The 18,643-nt window shown below is 40.7% G+C and overlaps 2 protein-coding genes across 3 annotated transcripts in view; both read right to left on the bottom strand.

Annotated features, from left to right (window-relative positions):
* Nucleotides 1-758: 758 nt before the first annotated feature.
* On the bottom strand, nucleotides 759-2,052 carry LOC134873188 (uncharacterized). Its single transcript, XM_063896645.1, has 6 exons — nucleotides 1,793-2,052; nucleotides 1,520-1,662; nucleotides 1,360-1,424; nucleotides 1,134-1,268; nucleotides 938-1,036; nucleotides 759-857 (listed from the first exon to the last, which is right to left on the bottom strand). Exons 1-6 carry the CDS (start codon nucleotides 1,895-1,897, stop codon nucleotides 802-804), a joined length of 603 nt encoding a protein of 200 aa, XP_063752715.1. The 5' UTR covers nucleotides 1,898-2,052; the 3' UTR covers nucleotides 759-801.
* A 998-nt stretch (nucleotides 2,053-3,050) lies between these two features.
* ssbp2a (single stranded DNA binding protein 2a) overlaps nucleotides 3,051-18,643 on the bottom strand; it is a 43,378-nt gene continuing 27,785 nt past the window's right edge. Inside the window, exons 5-17 of one of the 2 annotated variants that reach the window (XM_063896642.1) lie at nucleotides 9,202-9,291; nucleotides 7,696-7,752; nucleotides 7,517-7,580; nucleotides 7,175-7,257; nucleotides 7,023-7,090; nucleotides 6,633-6,681; nucleotides 6,517-6,552; nucleotides 6,378-6,432; nucleotides 6,124-6,194; nucleotides 5,962-6,040; nucleotides 5,612-5,640; nucleotides 5,415-5,513; nucleotides 3,051-4,882 (exon numbers count right to left, since the gene is read on the bottom strand). In XM_063896642.1, the coding sequence (XP_063752712.1) occupies nucleotides 4,853-4,882; nucleotides 5,415-5,513; nucleotides 5,612-5,640; nucleotides 5,962-6,040; nucleotides 6,124-6,194; nucleotides 6,378-6,432; nucleotides 6,517-6,552; nucleotides 6,633-6,681; nucleotides 7,023-7,090; nucleotides 7,175-7,257; nucleotides 7,517-7,580; nucleotides 7,696-7,752; nucleotides 9,202-9,291 (810 nt within the window). In that variant the 3' untranslated portion in view covers nucleotides 3,051-4,852. The remainder of the gene's footprint in view (nucleotides 4,883-5,414; nucleotides 5,514-5,611; nucleotides 5,641-5,961; nucleotides 6,041-6,123; nucleotides 6,195-6,377; nucleotides 6,433-6,516; nucleotides 6,553-6,632; nucleotides 6,682-7,022; nucleotides 7,091-7,174; nucleotides 7,258-7,516; nucleotides 7,581-7,695; nucleotides 7,753-9,201; nucleotides 9,292-18,643) is intronic. The other variant, XM_063896643.1, reaches the window with a different exon arrangement.

The following is an 18,643-nucleotide window of genomic DNA, read 5'->3' as shown; positions in this document are numbered from 1 at the left end:
AGTTAAGCGAGATGAGGTTGCACTACTCTTTGAGAGTGAATAAATAATCTATTCTTCTATTTCTTCTTTCAGGGAAGAAGCCACACAGTGCACAACTTCTGAAAGGGCTGCAAGAGTTTCTCACAGCCATGTAAAAGTGTTGCTCTCCATCCGTCACGTTGCACAACAACAAGGAGACATCATGAAAAGACTAGTGATGAGGGGAACAACGAGAGTGCATGAATGGAAGTTGTACTTTTCTGCTTTTTTCAGACCAAGTGTTAATTAAAACGGCCTCAACTAAGAATGGACTTTTGGCCGGATTGATTCTTCTTCTCCATCGGATCCAAGATACAGGAAGTTCCCTTTTCACATGCAAACATATTGTTGTCATTTATTGTGCTTCATCTGCATGAAACAAAAAGGCATTCAAGTGTTGTCCATCAGGATTTGTTGAACATTAAATGTGAAATAAGTTCTGTTCAGTTCTCTTTAATACAGTAATTGAGATACTGGCATGATGAATAACTTCAACATGCTACAGTTAGGAACTCTTTGATTTCATAAGGCCCATGCAGGAAGGACATTTTTTGTATTTGTTTATCTTTTTATGTTATATGTTCTTGTTTATATTTGCACTGTGGGACTGCCAGAAACGGTATTTCAATTTTTCTGTATGTATAACACAGGTGGAAACTTTGACAATAAAGTGTACTTTGACTTTTTGACTTGGTTTCAAGACTTCTGTGATACACACAATTGGAGTCTAACAGAGTATATTGAATTCAAATTTGATTTATTTCATGGAATAACTTCAGGTCTTTATTGTTCTCCCTCCTTGACCTCTGTGGCAGCTGCCTCATTCTCAGGGCACAGGTCTGAAACAAAAACAGTTGATAAGTACCTCATATATTCTCCTTACTGTCATCATGTGTGTGGTGATGAATCGGTATCTCACCTCGGATATCTCCAAAGAATAATTCTGGTGGGAAATTGAGGCATGCAACCTGTTTCTTGACAACTTCCAGATCAGAGTCATCCAATTTCCCAGTCTTTGCTGCAGGGCAGGTGGGAGGAGGAACACGTTAAAATGAAGTGATGAAATCAAGCGTTTTACACGTGTTAGAGAAGCTGAGAGTAACAGATGAACTCACTGAAGAGGTACAGGTTCCTGCCTCTTCTTGTGTGCTCTTGGCCCAACGTCACTGTGGTGTCTGTCCAGAGGATGCAGTCAGCGCAGCTCACCAGGTGCTTCCCAATGTGCTCGTGATCAGTGGCGTTAAAGTGAACTATTAGATAAAGCCAGAAGATTAATGTAATGGGTTATGCATTTCTAGTAACTGTTGGTCAAATTAAAAATTGTAATCATAATTGACTTACATGTCACCTTGGTGCCGTTTCCAGTGAAGGTGGAATTGACGCCTCCATAAAAACATTTCCCATCACTTGAAATGAGAGACAAATATCACAATTATAGATCCAAGCGGTTAGCTAATGGATTGATTTCCTTCATTTATTTAAAAAAGTGAGGAACAGTTACACTTTGTCTCCCCAGCGTAGAGTCATGTCCCCACTACCAGGTATGGGTGTGAGTTTGATCCAGGAGCTGTTGACATTTTTAAGTTCACTCATGAGCTCTCCATTGTCTGAAACTCCAGAATGGAATATCCATTTCCCAGCAACCTAGACACAAATGCACAATGTTGTAGTTTTATGATGAGTCTCAGAAGAAATCGTTTTTGCTTTCAGTTGTGTAGCCCTAGAATAATAATGTAAAGTAAAGGGTTACGGTTAAATCATGCGAGCAACGTACCCGGCTGCGATCCTCCAGAGGTTTAAGCAGGTCTTCACATTCTGGGTCAGATGCAGCAGTCAGGGAGGAGAGAGCCAGCAATGCTAAACAGAACTGAACAGACATGATTGGAAATGAAAAGCACAGCCAACAGGAGACTGCAACACTATGGGGACAGCTGTAGTCCTGCAGCAAGGCCAGATTTAAGAGAGCGAGAGAGAGAGAGAGACAGAGAGAGAGAGAGACAGAGACAGAGCAGGAGAGAGAGAGAGATTTTTTTGTGATGAATAGGGACATGGGGTGGGCGGATGACAGTATGTGTAACGGGGGGATTATGTAACAATTTCTACATCTCTGTAGTGACCAAAGAGCATATTGACAGTATTTGTGGCATCGCTGATGTTTGCATATCTGTGCTTGTTACGCAGAAGGTAAAAGTTCACGTGAATGTTTATTACATATTTATGTTTGTAAGAAGAAGTTTGTTTTTAGTGTAATACAAGAGAAATACTGAGGTCTTCTTTGTGGTTCTGGAAAAGGCTGACTCACGCTCTCTTCTTGTCTTCTGTTGTGCAGGATGAATTGTTCCTTATTCCCTCAGTGAGTATCAATCTTTGTTTGTGTCAGGGAGTTGCACTCACGCAAAATACAAAAACCACAGTCATCGATATACTGTCTGTAAATATAAAACTTTGTGCAATATACTTGCAAGTCTAATATACCCTCCTGCAATTTCACGTTTATAACCAAGGTGTATCTGCTATTTTTTAAATGTAACTTATTGTATTAATTATGTGTACGTACTTAGCCATTTGTTTTTTCCCTCACTTTATCTAGTGTTGTAATAATGTAAATTTCACATAAAGGATTTCTGATCTGATTACCGTATGGTACTAATCTAAACGCAGTGTTGACAAGACATTTTCACATTTTAAGGCAGTAAATAAGGAACTATTCATTTTGAACTCTCTGACCTGTAAGAGTGTACTGCTTGTATAATAATGAGAGTACTATATTACATTAAGCTCTCATGTCACAATGTGTTCAAGTTAAAAGATGGCTAAGGTTTAGGGTAAATGCATCTAGGAAAAGGCTGTTACTGCACATGTTAACATGCTTTAATGCTATGCTTATGAGTTGTCCTCTGCTGACCTTTACACTGCTCCGTGCAACACGAGGAGCAGAGGGAACCACACAACTTTTAGAGGCATGACTTTTGATCATGTGACCTTGTCTACAAACACCAAGAGACACATAAATGAAGAGCTGACACTTTGACTAAGGGAAGAGAAGATTTATACTAGCATATTCAAAACCCATGAAATTCTTCTCTGTGTATTTACAAAAACATAATACAAGAATAAAAAAGAGAAAATTAACACATCACTAATGGAGTCCCACATACTGCCACGAAACAGAAAACATGATCCAATTTACAAATGCATCATCTTGCACTCCCACGTATGGCTTCGATCTAACATAAGTGACTAAATAAAATATTTCTGTTTAGTTGTGATGGTGCACCAGCAGTCCATCCCTCCGTTTTGCAACAATTCTCTCCAGATATCTTTAAATAATAATAATAATAACAATAATAATAATATCAAATACACATACAAGACAAGAGGAGCTACATTTGGGAGCTGTACACTATGCAGTAGGGAGAGGGAAATGTTCACAGGCATATCGACCTTTTGTATGATAACACATCTTGGGCGGTGAAAAAGTTGAAAACATTGATTAAAAACAAGCTTATTTAGCTTTCTGTACCAACCAACCTTTCACATCACACTGAGATCACAGTTAATCCGGATGGCAACAAAGAACAAGTGACCAGAGTGACTTCATAAGCTTGCGTCTAACAGTTCACCATCACCCCAGCAAACAAAAATCAAATCACATGACTCCATGCACAGGTTCAGTGTCCATAGTTGTTCTATAACAAAGTCAAATAAAACAAATCTAACTATTGCCCTGTGCGCTCAACAGAATTTCCAAAAGGAAACTGTCATCGCTTTGAATCTCAACAGAGGTTGATTGCTTATGATAAAAGATGAATCACTTTATCAAAAAAAGAAAACCGGTTTGTATTATTGGGTAATAACCATTTTACCCAGTGTTATCCCTACTGCTGCCTCAGCATTCAGCATGACCTTATTTAAAGTGAGATTACATACCTTTGGAAAGAAGAAGTGACACAATATTTCTCTCTCGATCAGAATTACTCAATCCATTATTGGATTAGATTTGTTGTTTCTGTAGCCCCACATGGTCTGGTGTTCAACAAAAGTAACAGTCTCACTTCTAGCCTAAAACGGAACTGGTTTTCATGTTTTTCTCAATGACGACACACTTCCCATTTTGATTTTTGAAGAGATCTCACATTTTAAACAATTGTGGCTGAGTTTGGAAGTAGAATAAAAAAAAAACGAATTAAAGTATAACATATAAAACACAATGTAAGTGGTCTGAACAATTAAGAAAACCACAAAGCCAAATATTAAGACAAAATATCTGCACACGCCTTAAATAAACCTTGTGGTACTGTTCTTGAAATGTATCTCCAATTCTCTTTCAGTGACGGACAAGTTATTAGTCGACAAAAGACTCAAGATTGGATTAAATTTGACCATCAATCAAAACGTTTCCATAAATCCTTGAAATTTGAAACTTTAGCATAAACAGGATAGTGATTTGATTTTGGGCATGAACAAAAGGCAGACAGGAGTGTGTGCACAGTCTCATTCAGGCTGTATGCAAATATACAAAGAGTCCTCCTCCAGGGGTTTGAATTTGGTTCCTTTGTACAGTCTCATGGTTGCAGAGGAAGAACGGATGGATGTAGCAGAGTCACCAATTAAAACTGGAGAAGAAACGGTAGAGAAGAGACGTGGACAGAAACGATGGAGGGGCGGGTTGGGGGTTAGTAGGAGGGTGTAGCGGGGGGGTCGACTGTCCTGACATGGCAGGTTGTGGTGGAGGAAGAGTCACTGGCCTAGATGACATCACATCCTGTCTCGCTGCTTTTCACTGATGCACCCCAGCATGATGGGCGACTGAACCAAACCTGCTTCAGAGCCTTCACACGCTCATCGTCATGTTTGGAGAATACTGCAGGGACAAGATGAGGGGAAACAAGTGTGAGTGTGTGTATAGGAACATTTTACAAATCCCTCCAAACTGTTATGGATTAAGTCCAACAATAATAAGAAATAGTAGACGTTATGGGAATAATGCAAATGTGATTTCCTCGCAATCTAAGTGAACCATGTTCAATGGGATCTTAGGTAGCTGATGCTCAAACCTCCATCCTATACTGTACTGAACACCTGAATATGCCACATTAACCCCTCCTTTTACAAGAGACGCATGGGTTTGTCTTTTCAGGGCTACAGTAGAACCATGGCGGACTCTGTGAGGAGAACCCATCCCTTTGTGGATATCAAGGGCATACTCTAACGTTAAGGAAACAACGATTATTCATTTCAGGTGATTATAAAACTAGTTATAAATAGTATATTCCAATAAATCCCGCAAATTCCTTCACATTGTTCCTGTATTTAAATGCTTTAGTTAATAGTTATAGTATGAAGTTTTGACATATCCTCTTATCTCCACATACAGTAGATTATAATTGACTTACACTTTCATTCTGAAAAGGGTTTAGGAAGTTTCCTCCCATCTCTCCATCCTCCCTTGGGGTCCCAGGCTGGTTACTCATACTGAGGTTACCAGGAGAGTTCTTTAAAAAAAAAAAGATGGTCATTATATGCTATTAAATCACTCAAATTAGATTTATATGGCAATTGTAATTTAAACTAGATACATATTTTCTCTCACCTTAGGGAGACTGTCCATATCACCTGACCCTGAGAGAGGGAACACAAATGTAAAGTTAAAACGATCTCACTAGAGATGTTATGTCATTATAGCACATACTGTACAAACTGAAGAAAACAAAGTGGGCTTCAGGTAACATAAAAATGCTAATTGCTCTCTCTTAATCCAGAGTTTGTCAAGGCTACTGTAAACAAATGGTGGACTCTATGTGGATATGAAGGTTTAAATCCAAGGCAACTTCACCCCAAGTGGCTCCTGTTGGAATTGTCCGCAGTAATGAGTGTAAGTTGCTTTGGATAAAAGCGTCTCACAAGTAACATGTCATGTAATGTAACTACTTATTCCTGTACCTAGTGATCCATTCATGTGATGGGGCTCCATCCCAGCCATCCCCCCTAATGGACCGTCGCCACCTGCACCCATAGGGAACTGAGGAGAAAACGATTAAATGCATACACAAACTCTGCACCACACTCAGATATGTGATACACACTGAGAGAGGAAGGTCTTACGTTTGGTCGGCTCCCACCTGGAGGGACTGTGTTTATCATAGTGTACATGTTGTCGCCAGAGTTGGTTGAATCTGATGCAACAAACAGAACAATGAGTAAGAAAGAGCACCAACGTATGCATGAGTTCACACACACACACACACACACACACACACACACACACACACACACACACACACACACACACACACACACACACACACACACACACACACACACACACACACACACACACACACACACACACATCTTGCCTGCTGGGCTTGGCATTATTGGGGTCCCAGGTGCCCCCCCTCCTCCGGGAGGTCCCTAAAAATGACAGTTTTAGTTTTCATAAGTTTCACTCATAAAGTAATGCTAGTGGACAATGACAGTTTAAACTCAAACACATACCACATAACTTCCTGGAGATGCAGAAGAGTAGGGGGTCTGCAAAAACACAAAGGGTAATCATGAAATGAATGAAGTAACTTTGTGTTTGGTGTCTTTTTTTTGGTCAGGGCACTTACCGAATTGGAGTTAGGAGGATTTGGCCAGGGTCTGCCCCCACCCGGTCCCCTGAAACAAACACAATAATACACTTTAGTCATCTAATTTTGGCAAGCCTCTTTGTTTCCAATTCATTTGGGCAAAGTTGGCAACAACATGTCCATCTGATGCCAGAGAGAGGTGATGGGAACAAAACGGGAGAAAAAGAAGACGAAATAGAGGGGAGCTGTCGTTTAGCTCAACTTACAAACCCCTTACACCCAAAACAATAGAGTACAGTTGTAATTAAACACATCTACTGTAGTGAGGGTTTACGGATATTTGCAGTTCAATGTTGTCCTTCTCAGTGAGAGGGTACTTTAGATTACATTGAGTGTGTGCAGAAAAAACCTCATGTTGATACCACTCACATGTTCATGCCTGGCATCCCAGGACCAACCAGAGCGTTTAGTGGTGGTCTCATCCCACCTCCGTAGCCCTTAAAAAGAAGATATCAGACATCCTCAGTTATGTTTACCAGAACTACCAGAACTAATACTTCATACATTTCCCCAAAGATTACCATGTCCCATACCTGGGGCCCGAGCGGTACCATGCCTCTGGGCGGAGTCATCCGCTGCATTGGTCCTCCCATACTGGGATGTCCTGAAACATAGTAGGAGGGTCAATATACAATCAGCCATCAGCTTGTTCCAGAGGTCAAAGCAACAATTTGCCTTAATGCAGCTTTACTTGTAAATAGTTCTTGGATGTCAGTTTTATGACAAAGGCTCTACCAAGCTGTGAGTCCACAGAAAACACTTCTTGTTTAAATGAAGTAAGGTAAAACAATGTTGTCCTTTGAACAAATGGAAAATGACTCAGCAATATATTTGTTCCAGTTTAACAGATTGTGTTTGCATACCTTGCTGTCTTGTGGGGTCCATTCCACTTGGTAACATGGACTGGCTGCCTGGGACTCCAAGTCCCTACAGAGGGAGGAAGATGCATCACTAGCATTATAGTCACAGTCATACAAACAACTTTCCATTTCCACTATTCACAGTACCGTCTGCTGCCTGCAGGGGTCAGCATGGCTCTTACCTGATTGGGTAATCTGAGAGGTCTGGGTCCTCCGGGGTATCGAGGTGACATAAACGGCTGAAAGAAAATGACAGAATAAATGCATGTTCAGTTACTCTGGGCTATCATGTTTACACAATCTAAAACAACACTGGTTCTGCACTGTCAACCCCATTCACAGAAACAACATTGGTGTATAAATTGAATGAAGCACCACTAAATTCTTTAAAACAGAAAACCAACCACAGCAACTTCTCCTTTTCCTTTAACAACATGCCCATGACAGGACACTCAGGAAGCCAACCACCCTTTCATTGGATTGAATTTATGGAAAAAGAATGAGATAATAAAAGCGGAGCTTGGTTAATAGTGATGTCAGCGTGTGTGTTAACTGTTTGGCAGCGGGTGTGAGAATCTCTTTTGCAGCTGGGAGTGGGTTTTCGTTTGTCCTCACCACAGACAGTAGCAATACTTCTGCTATGTCGGCTGAGCTGATGCCACTGTGGTCAGAAAGGACAGGAAAACAGCTTGAGGGAAGCAATATAACAACTTGCCACTAGAGAGCAATGGTCCACTTGTTATGTTGAGGGTCTTTATTCCTCATTACCCCTCTTCTCAAGTCCCAGCAGTGCTGAAAGTCCATCACAGATACACAACTAGACTACGTTAAGTCTATTTAAATACTATAGTAGCTTACAATTTGTTTTCATACTTTCATTAACAAATAAGTGCATAGAATTTAACACAGAGTTCCCAATTTAATAAACTGAATGAACAAATAAATGAATATAGTTGAAGCCCAAATATGTAAACATACTATTGAGGGCATTGCTGTGTTTTGTTTGAGATCTTCAAATCAGTTTATGGAGCCTGACAGAAGTCCGGGCGATCTGCTATATGTTGAGTTTCATTAACCAATAGGTCTCGACAAGACCTTGTCTACAAAGATCAATTGATCTTCAGAAGGAGATTGAAAAGGATGTTTGGAGTTTTTTTTCAAAAGTGGAGTCGAGAAATGCCTATGAAGGATATTGATCTGCGTGTCAGATGCGAGCGTCTGAGTTTGACTGATAATGTCGGTTAATCGATTTGAAACTGGCAGAGTCCTTCTGATGGAGAACAGAGATGATCCGGGGCGAAGCTGCATGTGTGACCTTTTGTTAGCGAAACATTTATTTCTCCTGTCAGACTCTTTTCCCTCCGTTTTGAGAAAACACACAGTGGTGCTCCCACACACAGATAAGCACAGATTATACACAGAGACTTTGTACAATAACACATACAGTTAAGTGTGTGAGAAACAGCATCATGAATGAAATACTCACATATGAAATAGAAGTTTTATGAAATGATAATTAAGATGTACTCGTAAGTGGCCATAAGACACAACAATTTATCTGTCCTCTCCTCCTGAATTTCTTTGAGTGTATGTGGGTATGTGTGTGTGTGTGTGTGTGTGTGTGTGTGTGTGTGTGTGTGTGTGTGTGTGTGTGTGTGTGTGTGTGTGAGTGTGTGTGCACCATTTACCTGAAAGAACCCTGGAGGGACTGGTCCCACTGGCATGCCATCTCCTGGGGGAAGGTTCCCAAGGACCGGGCTGGGAGCTGCTGCAGCACTCTGAGAGATGCAAACACAGCAAAGAGAAATAAGTCACAACTCAAAGCAGCCTGCTGGTATTCAAGGCAATTCTGCTCAGCAGTGGTGGAAAGTATCTAAAAACATTAAGTTAACTGCCTTATTTACAGTTCAGTCAGACAACTCACGTGTTTCATTAATATGTTTATTAGAAGCAGTATATAGTTTGAGTTTGGCGTCTATGCTCGGGCCTCATCACTCCACATATTAACATAGAACATTGAGTGATGATTGGATAACTATCCCCTGAGCCTACAGGTGGAAGCTGGGGAGGAGCTAGGGGTGGTGGTGGGGCAGGCGAGCATCTCCAACGTGAACGCAGCAGCAGCAGCAGTGAGGTGATGAATGCATTAGCAGCGTGGAAACAGCAGTAGCGGCAGCAGCATTAGCAAGGCAGAGGTAGGCAGATCCAACAGCTTAAATAGAGCGCCAGATTTAGGACACTATGTTTGGTTGGTTGCAAGAGTGACGAGGGGCGTTATGTGCGAATGCATTGGTGCTGGGGTTGACTGCCTGAAGTAGCTCGCAGGCTTCGCTCCATTTAGCACATTTTATATATCAGAATCTAAATAGTTTATTTATCCCACGGGAAGTTTGACAAGTGGTTTCTTTACATACTTTATAGTCATACTTCATCTACACTTCAGAATGCTATTGCATATTTAACTCAGCTATTTAATCTTCATTCTAGTTACTTTGCAAAGTAAGTTTGTATGTGATGAGTTTATAAAATATGATGCATTTTAAAGAATCTTTGTACAATAAAAAAAGGTTAAAACTCAGCCACCAGTATCAATGCAATATAAACAATCCCATAACTTTACATTTAAGAGTTTAACACTCATGGTACATTATGTTATCAATCTGCACGTGCAAAAACTGCTGTTGTTTTTCAGGAAAAGATCTGAAGCCTTTCTCTGTGACTGTTGCTCAGTGCATGCATACAGTACAGTTCCTCTTCCAAACATGCCACCAATGAAACAATGCAAGGGTCTTCCCATATGTCTCACTTGCTGTCCCTCCCTCAGTGGGATATTTCCTGTTTCTTCAGATACCCTGCCATGCTGGCTCAGGTTTATTTTTATACCTTGTGTTTTTTTTTGTTGTCCTTTTCCCAGACGGGTGGTGCTGGCACATCTCAACACAGCCTCTGCCTGCTTCCTGTGGCATTGTATTACTAACTAACCCAGAGTTACCACCCAGCACCAGCCTCTTCCTCATGACATGTACAGACCAAATAACATGAGATACATCCACATATAAGATACTGTGTGAAGAATGAGCGCATATAATTCCAGCATGTCTGCACACATCTCTTTTAAAGTATCTGCCCACTCTTTGTCCTATTTTGTCTGATCTCCTCTTCGCGCGCGCTATCTCTCTCTCTCTCTCTCTCTCTCTCTGAAGCATTGGCTGGGTGTAAAGAGCTCCAGTGAAATTCACCCACAGTCTCTGAAGTTTCCGCCAGCTGACTTTTTAGGTCAGACAGGAACGAGGTTTAATCAGAGCGGAGATAAAAGCCGGCTGACGACACTCCTGTGTCCTCCTCTTCTCTACCCTACCACACTCGCTACCCCCCGTCCTCCCTCATTGTCAGTTCATGTTCCTAATCGTTAATGTTCGGCATGAGGGGAAAGGAGGCAGCTCTTTGATTCCATATTCCGCTGCAAACTTGTATTTGTCTCAGCAGCTGTGTGTGCAGATGGATACTGTATCTCTGTTTTAAAGCAGTGAAACCAGTGAATTTCAGAGTGTTTTTCCTCTCTCCCTGCTTCTTCTTGCAACCTGGATTACCCAGAATGCCTTTCCTCCCTGGCAGCCTGGAGGTCTGCTGAGTTTGCCTTCCCGCACAGAGAAGGGAGAGAGAGAGAGAGGGAGGGAAAGAGGAGAAAGGAGGACAAAGCAGAGATTACGAGTGTGTGTGTGTGTGTGTGTGTGTGTGTGTGTGTGTGTGTGTGTGTGTGTGTGTGTGTGTGTGTGTGTGTGTGTGTGTGTGTGTGTGTGTGTGTGTGTGTGTGTGTGTGTGTGTGTGGGACTGCACTTAATGTTTGTTTGTGTGGGAAAAGGAAAACTGGGGGAGGGAAAAATACCTACCTGACCTGCTGACAAAGCAGCATTTTCCAAATACAGCAAAGAGAAAAAAAAAAACAGAAAAAAACCCGTCAGGATATATCTGCCCCAAAACCAGCAACACCCTGAGCCTACGAAAACAAAAACAACACTGTGAAAAACACCAACTCCTCTGGTGCTGACAGCCTCTCTTAATTATGGCAAATCACATTCAAATGACATTGGAAAAATCTGAAGTAAATCACACTGATTCACAAAGGCTTTTTTACCAAGTTGCTTCTCAAGAAACCATGGATGGGAAAATCACATGGTTTGCACAGTGATGCTTGGTTAACACTTGGGCAGTTTTTATAGTACTAAACACTTTGGGAAATAGCCCTAGTTAGATAAGATTACCCAATCATATGTTGGTTTGTTTATTGTGAAGCTACCGTCAGGAGTCGGTTAGCTTAACTAAGCACAAGGACTAGAAACAGGAGGAAACAAGCTCTCCTGGATTCAAAGTAGATAAAAAGTGTGTTAGACTCTGGCACTTTATCTATTTCCCTTATATGGTTTGTGAGATCGTACGATTTTAACTCAAATCTGTCCAACCAGCACTAACACAGTGGGTCGTAGAGGGGTGTTACACTCGAGTACTGAGAAAATATTCCCTAAACTCAGTTCAATTGGACTGATGGACATGATTACAATATCAGTGGTCAATAGAGCTTAAGGATGTGCAGCCTCATACAAAAAACCTGGTATCCTTAAAGACTGGAAGGTGTTTAACTCAATATTCAAAGAAATACTGATGCCTCTTGGATTCACTAACTACCTTTATCTGCTGACTTAGAGATAGTAATAGAGAATGATTTAAGCAAAATGTAATATTTTTCCTAACGGCAACGACTTTGTGTAACTGTCAATAACAGTTGAATTATATCTGTTATTATACTACTGTAAATTACTCTGGATTAGACACCATGAATTCCTGTTAGCCAGTTCTGTTTGAATACTGATTCACAGCAAAGCTCAACATATTCCAGCACTTAACCTCTGTGAACATCAAACGCACACACACTGTTTCGCACTGTTATTGAGTCCATCATTTACACTGCTCTCAGATCAGCGTTAACACTTCTGTGACAAGGCCGAGTGGGAGGGACGAGGAGCTATTGAGCTGCTGGCTTTACACATCAACACACTGTTTGATAGTACACATTATTGTGTTACAACAATGACTTGTGTGGTGAGAACTTTCACCTTTTTTAAAGTATCAATAGCAATGCTGATACTATTTATTGCTCTTGACCTATATGGACGATTGCAGATTCAAATTGAGAACAAATGAAGCCAGAAATCCACGATAGCACTTCTTAGAACTACTTATGATCAGATGTGTTTTTAAAGCATGTTGAAATATTCAATCTACTAATAAATATCTGAATGATTTTCGCTCCTTCTCCCTTCATTCTGTGTCTTCCTCATTGTTTCTGCTGCCTGTCCTTTTTTATTTATTTACACAGATCCCAGAAAGACTAAAAAGAATCCAAAATCTGTCTGTCATTTGGTTTCAAGAGTGATCAAATTGTTAAATGATTTGCTCTTTGTGACTTGTTGTGTTCAATGATCCCCACATCCCTAGTCGATGGTGTTGTACCCAAAAGGTGTTTGTGATGAAACCTGAGGCTTTGCGTCGGGCCCCTGCATGTCCTCAGCTGAACACCTGCATCTCCTGGCAAACTCATTTGTTGCATAAATTATTCAAACCCCCCCCCCCTGCAGGAGAACTCTAAAGTACACCAGATATACAAAACAAGAGACAAGAGTCCTGAGCGCTGTAACATCACCAAAGTACACTACCATCCACAAACATGATATATCCCAAAGTTAGGGGGAAAAATGTGATCAGTGTGTACAAAAGTATGTGTCATTATAAATAATGATGTCCACGGTTTAAACCCGGGTAAAGTATTTTTAGATCTGAGGCGTTCATGGAGCTGTATGTGTGTCCAACGCTTCTATAGGTGGTAAAGAATTACCAAGATACTTGATATACATACAAAGAAAGATGGATTTAATGATGGTACGTATCATTTGTCAATATCAGAAGGACAATGCATGAGTTTGAGATGAAGTTCTTCAATCACAAGCTCTGTATGAGACTATGGGACTAGGAGAAGATTTCAGAATTATTCATCCAACATTTTGGACAACAAGAACATGTACCATAGATGGTAGATTGAAATCATATTATGTAAAGTTAAAATACAAAAACAGTTGAAGGAAGTGCGGACATTGAGAGTTAGTGCAATTAAACTGCACTTCGCTACTTTACAACCTAATCAGAGTTTCTTAATCGCATCACACTAAAGGGCTCAGTAATACTTAATGAGATAACTTGCAAACTCTTTCATCCCTATATGTTTACTGATTGTGTTTGTGGCTAATGTCTGTTCGTAATGTGCTTGTGTGTGTGTGTGTGTGTGTGTGTGTGTGTGTGTGTGTGTGTGTGTGTGTGTCTGTGTGTGTGTGTGTGTGTGTGTGTGTCTGTGCGTGTGTGAGAAGGTAGGGAGTCATTTTCATTCAATACTTCAGAGACCGAGAGACACTCAGAGATGCGTGAGGGGAATCTCAAAAGGCTGTCTGTGTCTATCTTCCCCTTTTTTCTCTCAGTCTGTCTGTTTATCTCTCCCTCGCTCACACTGTCTCAACCTGTATCGGCCGTTGTCTTTTTTACAACCTCTGTCTCTCACAGGAACACTTTTTCTTATAATTAGCTCTGTATCTTTAGAAAAAAAAAATCTCCCTATGCACTTTTTATTTTCATGCAACAAATGAAGGTAGACCTCAAAGATAGGTCTGGTTATGTTCTATATTTTCCTTTTACACACATCCTATAAACCCTACCCTGTTCTGCTGCAGTAAATACTCACAATCGAACATATATTTATTTAGTATGTTCCTGCTTTTCTCAACAAATACCCTGTACTCCTTTTGTGGTTGATGTTTTTGAAAAAACTACAATGCATGGAGTTAAGAACCACGGACAGAAAAGGGAATCTAACACCAAGCATTATCCTTTGAACTAGTTGTCTGTCAACAGAGAGTGGGAACTAATATGTCCTTTCATTGTAGATAGTTGACGATTTTCAATCTAATAAAATAACTGTTTTGCTCTATGAAATGTACAATTATTCCCACATTGGTGTCCGAGTTACCACCGAGTCTCAAGGCCACACGCAGTACAACAGGATCTACAAATGACACACCACACAGGAAGGAACTCCATCCCTCCTCCCTCTTTCCCACTCCCTCCATCCTCTCAAATGCCATTAGTCCACTTCCTGAACAGGGGAGGTGGAAAAAAAAGATGCACACACACACACACACACACACACACACACACACACACACACACACACACACACACACACACACACACACACACACACACACACACACACACACACACACACACACACACACACACACACACACACACACACACACACACACACGCAAAAGATTCACATGCTCACATTTAAGAGAGCAGAAAGACAATAAGAAGATTAGTTTCCGCATTAGTTTATACGCACAGACAATAACTCTGTAGTCCGTCAGTCAGTGTCAAAACCAGAGTGCATCTATAACTCGAAGTTTAACAAAAAAAGGCAGAACAGAACTAAGAGAAACAGATATAAGAGGAAATGCGTCCCTTGTTTTATCCATGCATTATTTAAAGTCTCCCGTAGTGACCAGAAACAGATCAACACGCTCTACTGTCCAATCCTGAGCCAAACTCACTTTTTAATTTCAAGGCAGATAGGCTTGAAATCACCCTCTGGCTTTTAAAAACCCTTTTTTCTTTTCCCCCTAACCCAAACACGCCATATGCCACACCAGTAAAACACAGCAGTGAGAGGAAAATGTGTTCTCTTTGTGCACTTGATCCGAGATCTCTGCTGTTTAGAAACAATATCTAGCTGTGTGCAAGCTGCCAAGAAAAATAAATATATTCAGTGAGAGTGTCCATATGTGTTTGTCTGTTGGATTGTATGCCAATTTCATACAGCATGGGTCTTGTTCCCTTTCTTTTTTTCAGCACATTTTAGAACAAGGACATTGTAGTTTATTTTGAGTCGCCAGAGGGTTGAGACTGAATACAAAATGACTCTTGTGTTGGAATTGAGCTCTGTCCATTTTATTTGGAGGTTAAGGGCCAGAAATGTCCCAAACCCACCAGAGTCTATACATTGTTTTTCAGGAAAATCCCACCCATTGTTCCTTTTAAGATTGGAGTACCAGTAAGTCTTTGAAAGACAAAGAAATGACTGAGAAATGAACTAACACATTGTAAACAAACACCTGGTTTTAGTCGTTTCTTCAGGTTTGTTGACAATAAGAACAAATTGTGTTCTTTAGTTGCTGATTTATGTTAAGCTGTTGAGATCACACCTCACACATTACTGAGATGTATTAAGAACCTATAAATAAAAAACCTTGGATAGATAGAGGTCAACCTTTCACCACCTACTACAACCTCAACTCTTAATGTTTAACTTCTCCATCTTTTCAATCTTTATCAGCAGCACATTATCCCATACAACAGAATTCCCGCCAGCACAAAGGCACATTACAGGTGATTACAAGGTACAATGCAGCACACTAATTTGCTTAGCTCACCGGGTGATTACAGGAAGGGGGATATCGAGGGAGACTGTGAATCCCTATTGTCACTATTGACCCTAAACACCTCTGAGGCTTATAACATGCGAGGTGGAGCAGCGGGCCGATGCACTGTCAGATAAACATACAGAGCTTAAAATGATGGTCTCTCCGGTGCTTGGTAGCCCCACTTCTCCCTACACTATCTCAGTTGGTTTAACGACATTGGGGTAGATAAGAGAGATGGAGTGAACACAGAAGGGAGGAAAGGTAAGACACAGATTTAAACGCCACGGCTAGAGATGATGTCTCAGACTTTCCTTTAATGGGAGATCAATGCAAAGACAGAATATTGATTGACCTGAAATCCACAGAACAATGAATTGTTCCAATTATTTTAAAATGTGCGATTGAAGAGTGGATTTGAATCAGAAAATTGGCAGAACTGTTGAAACAAAGGCTGAGCAATCAAAGGAAGAACTATTGAGAAGAAGCTTTCTGTGTCTAATAGGGCTAGATGGGCAGACACAAGAGACAGCACGAGATAAGGATATGAGTGTCTACAACAGCAAAAAAAACACTAGGGTTAGTTGGGGTCATATAGATAACATTCTGGTCTCATTGTGTCAGCAATCTCGCTTGCCCTCCTGCTCTCCCTCCGTAGTCCCACTGCTACTTCTACAGATCAATCTGTGGAATACTCAGTATTATCCCTTCAACACACACAACCTGTAGGGCTGCTGCTGTGTAAACTTTAGCAGCATTTCTGTTACTCCCCTCCTAGATAGGTTACGGAAAGACTGGAAGTTAAAGTAAACAATGTCCAATGTTCAAAAAAAGTGCTTACTACTAACAGTGAAATATCTCACCCCTGTCTCTTAAATATTTCAGATAGAATCAGCTTTCACTCCTATTTGAACTTCATAGAAATATAGTATGAAAGTCACATCACTTCTCCTCAAACGACTGCCAACACCCAACGTATGCTCCTGACTAAGCTCCTTTATTTCATAATCAATAATATTAAATAATATTAGACGCTATTCTTCCGTCGGCCTGAGTTAACCTCCCCTCTCCACGTCATGCCCTCGACTTTGCCCCTGCCTGCTGGCTTGCATATGTCAACATCGCATTAACACGCCACCTTGTTCGTGTCCAAACATGCATATGACATGACTCAGCGTAACATAGCGGCGGAAAACACGCTCCTCTGAGACCAGAGGACTGCGAGCAACAGGCAAGTGGAAGAGGAAGGAAGACAATAAGAGACATAAAGAGTAATGCAGAAACATAGAGGACAGCGATAGAAAGAGAGGATAAACGAAAGAAAACCTGCTGATGGGAAAGAGAGAGGATGGGGCAGTGAACAGAGTTAGGGGGACGAGCAGGGGAGGCAAATGGGTTTCCCTAAAGAAGAGTAGAGCATATACATTTCAAGTGTTTAACATTCACATGTCCCCTTGTTTTTTATTTTTCTAAAGCTGTTGGACATTGTGACAACCATTCCCGATCTTTCCCTCCCCTCACTCCCTCTACACTCGGCTCTCTCTTTATTGCCATGGCAATGATGTTACAGTGAGTCACCTCCACATCTCCCTCCTCCTCAACACAGCCGAGAAGGAACATGGGAGCATGTGTGAGAGAGAGGGAGAGAGATGAGGAGAAAGGGCTCTGTTTCCCTGGAAACAGACTGGGGGTCTCCCCAACCCCTATTGGTTCTCCACTGGTTGCTTGTTACCCAAAATGCTTGGAGCCAACTGTGCAAAATACAAGTTTGCATTTCATCCTGTTGATTCAAGCTGTTCCTCTTGGGTTTATTTTTTATGCTAATCCAAAACTGGATAAGAAAACATCAGACCCAACAGGATCTCACAATGTTTGGCTTTTTTAATTATTGCTGTCGGGAATGACTGGATTCATGACGCAGTTTGCAGCACTTTATGTATTCTCTTATTTCATGATAAATGACAGTAATCACATAAGAATAACAACACAATTGGAAATAACTGATTGTTTAAGGAACTAACTAATAATCAGATTATAATGTGTTCCAGTAAGAGGACAAATTATCTTCAAAAGGTTTGATGCAGCTGGTTGTAATTGCAACAATATGCAACAAAGGCTCGGAGAAACAAGTTCTAGGTGTTTTCGCTTCGACGGAAGGCTGGAAAAGTTGTAATGTAGGTGGAATTATAACAAAAAAAGCTCCTAAAAGAAACTCTGAATGGGATTATATTCCAGTATTTAGAAAGGAGCAGCGATGGGAAACATTTTTAAGCATTCTTTCTGTATAACCAATATTTGTGACAAAGAGTTCGGCGACAAAACAGAACCCTGGAGCATGAATTTTCATTATGTTTTTATATTTTTCTGGCAAAAAGAGGTCAATAAAGTCCGAAAATGTTGACTCATACTTTCATCCTTGCGGTGCTGGAGAGAAATTAAATATTAATTATTCATAATTCAACATTTTCCATTGCAGCTTTCTGGAAAATAATGTGTTATTGATCGTACTTAAAAAGAGAAATGTTGGGGAAAGACCCTTACACCACTAAAATCACAGAAAACTAACTAAATATTTTAAAATGTTGTGTTTGAGTGTGACAGCTCACAT

This window comes from Eleginops maclovinus, chromosome 12 (genome assembly GCF_036324505.1).
Source record: "Eleginops maclovinus isolate JMC-PN-2008 ecotype Puerto Natales chromosome 12, JC_Emac_rtc_rv5, whole genome shotgun sequence".
Classification (NCBI taxonomy): Eukaryota; Metazoa; Chordata; class Actinopteri; order Perciformes; family Eleginopidae; genus Eleginops; species Eleginops maclovinus.
The sequence above is the reverse complement of the archived record's forward strand: the minus strand, read 5'-3'. Positions and strand labels throughout refer to the sequence as shown.

What these genes read in the sequence shown, in the direction of transcription:
- LOC134873188 (XM_063896645.1), bottom strand. Translation starts at nt 1,897, where the DNA reads ATGTCTGTTCAGTTCTGTTTAGCATTGCTGGCTCTCTCCTCCCTGACT. An exon ending in CTCTGGAGGATCGCAGCCGG is followed by an intron (nt 1,663 to 1,792) that starts GTACGTTGCTCG and finishes ATTTGTGTCTAG; the next exon opens with GTTGCTGGGAAATGGATATT. An exon ending in ATTCTTTGGAGATATCCGAG is followed by an intron (nt 858 to 937) that starts GTGAGATACCGA and finishes TTTTTGTTTCAG; the next exon opens with ACCTGTGCCCTGAGAATGAG.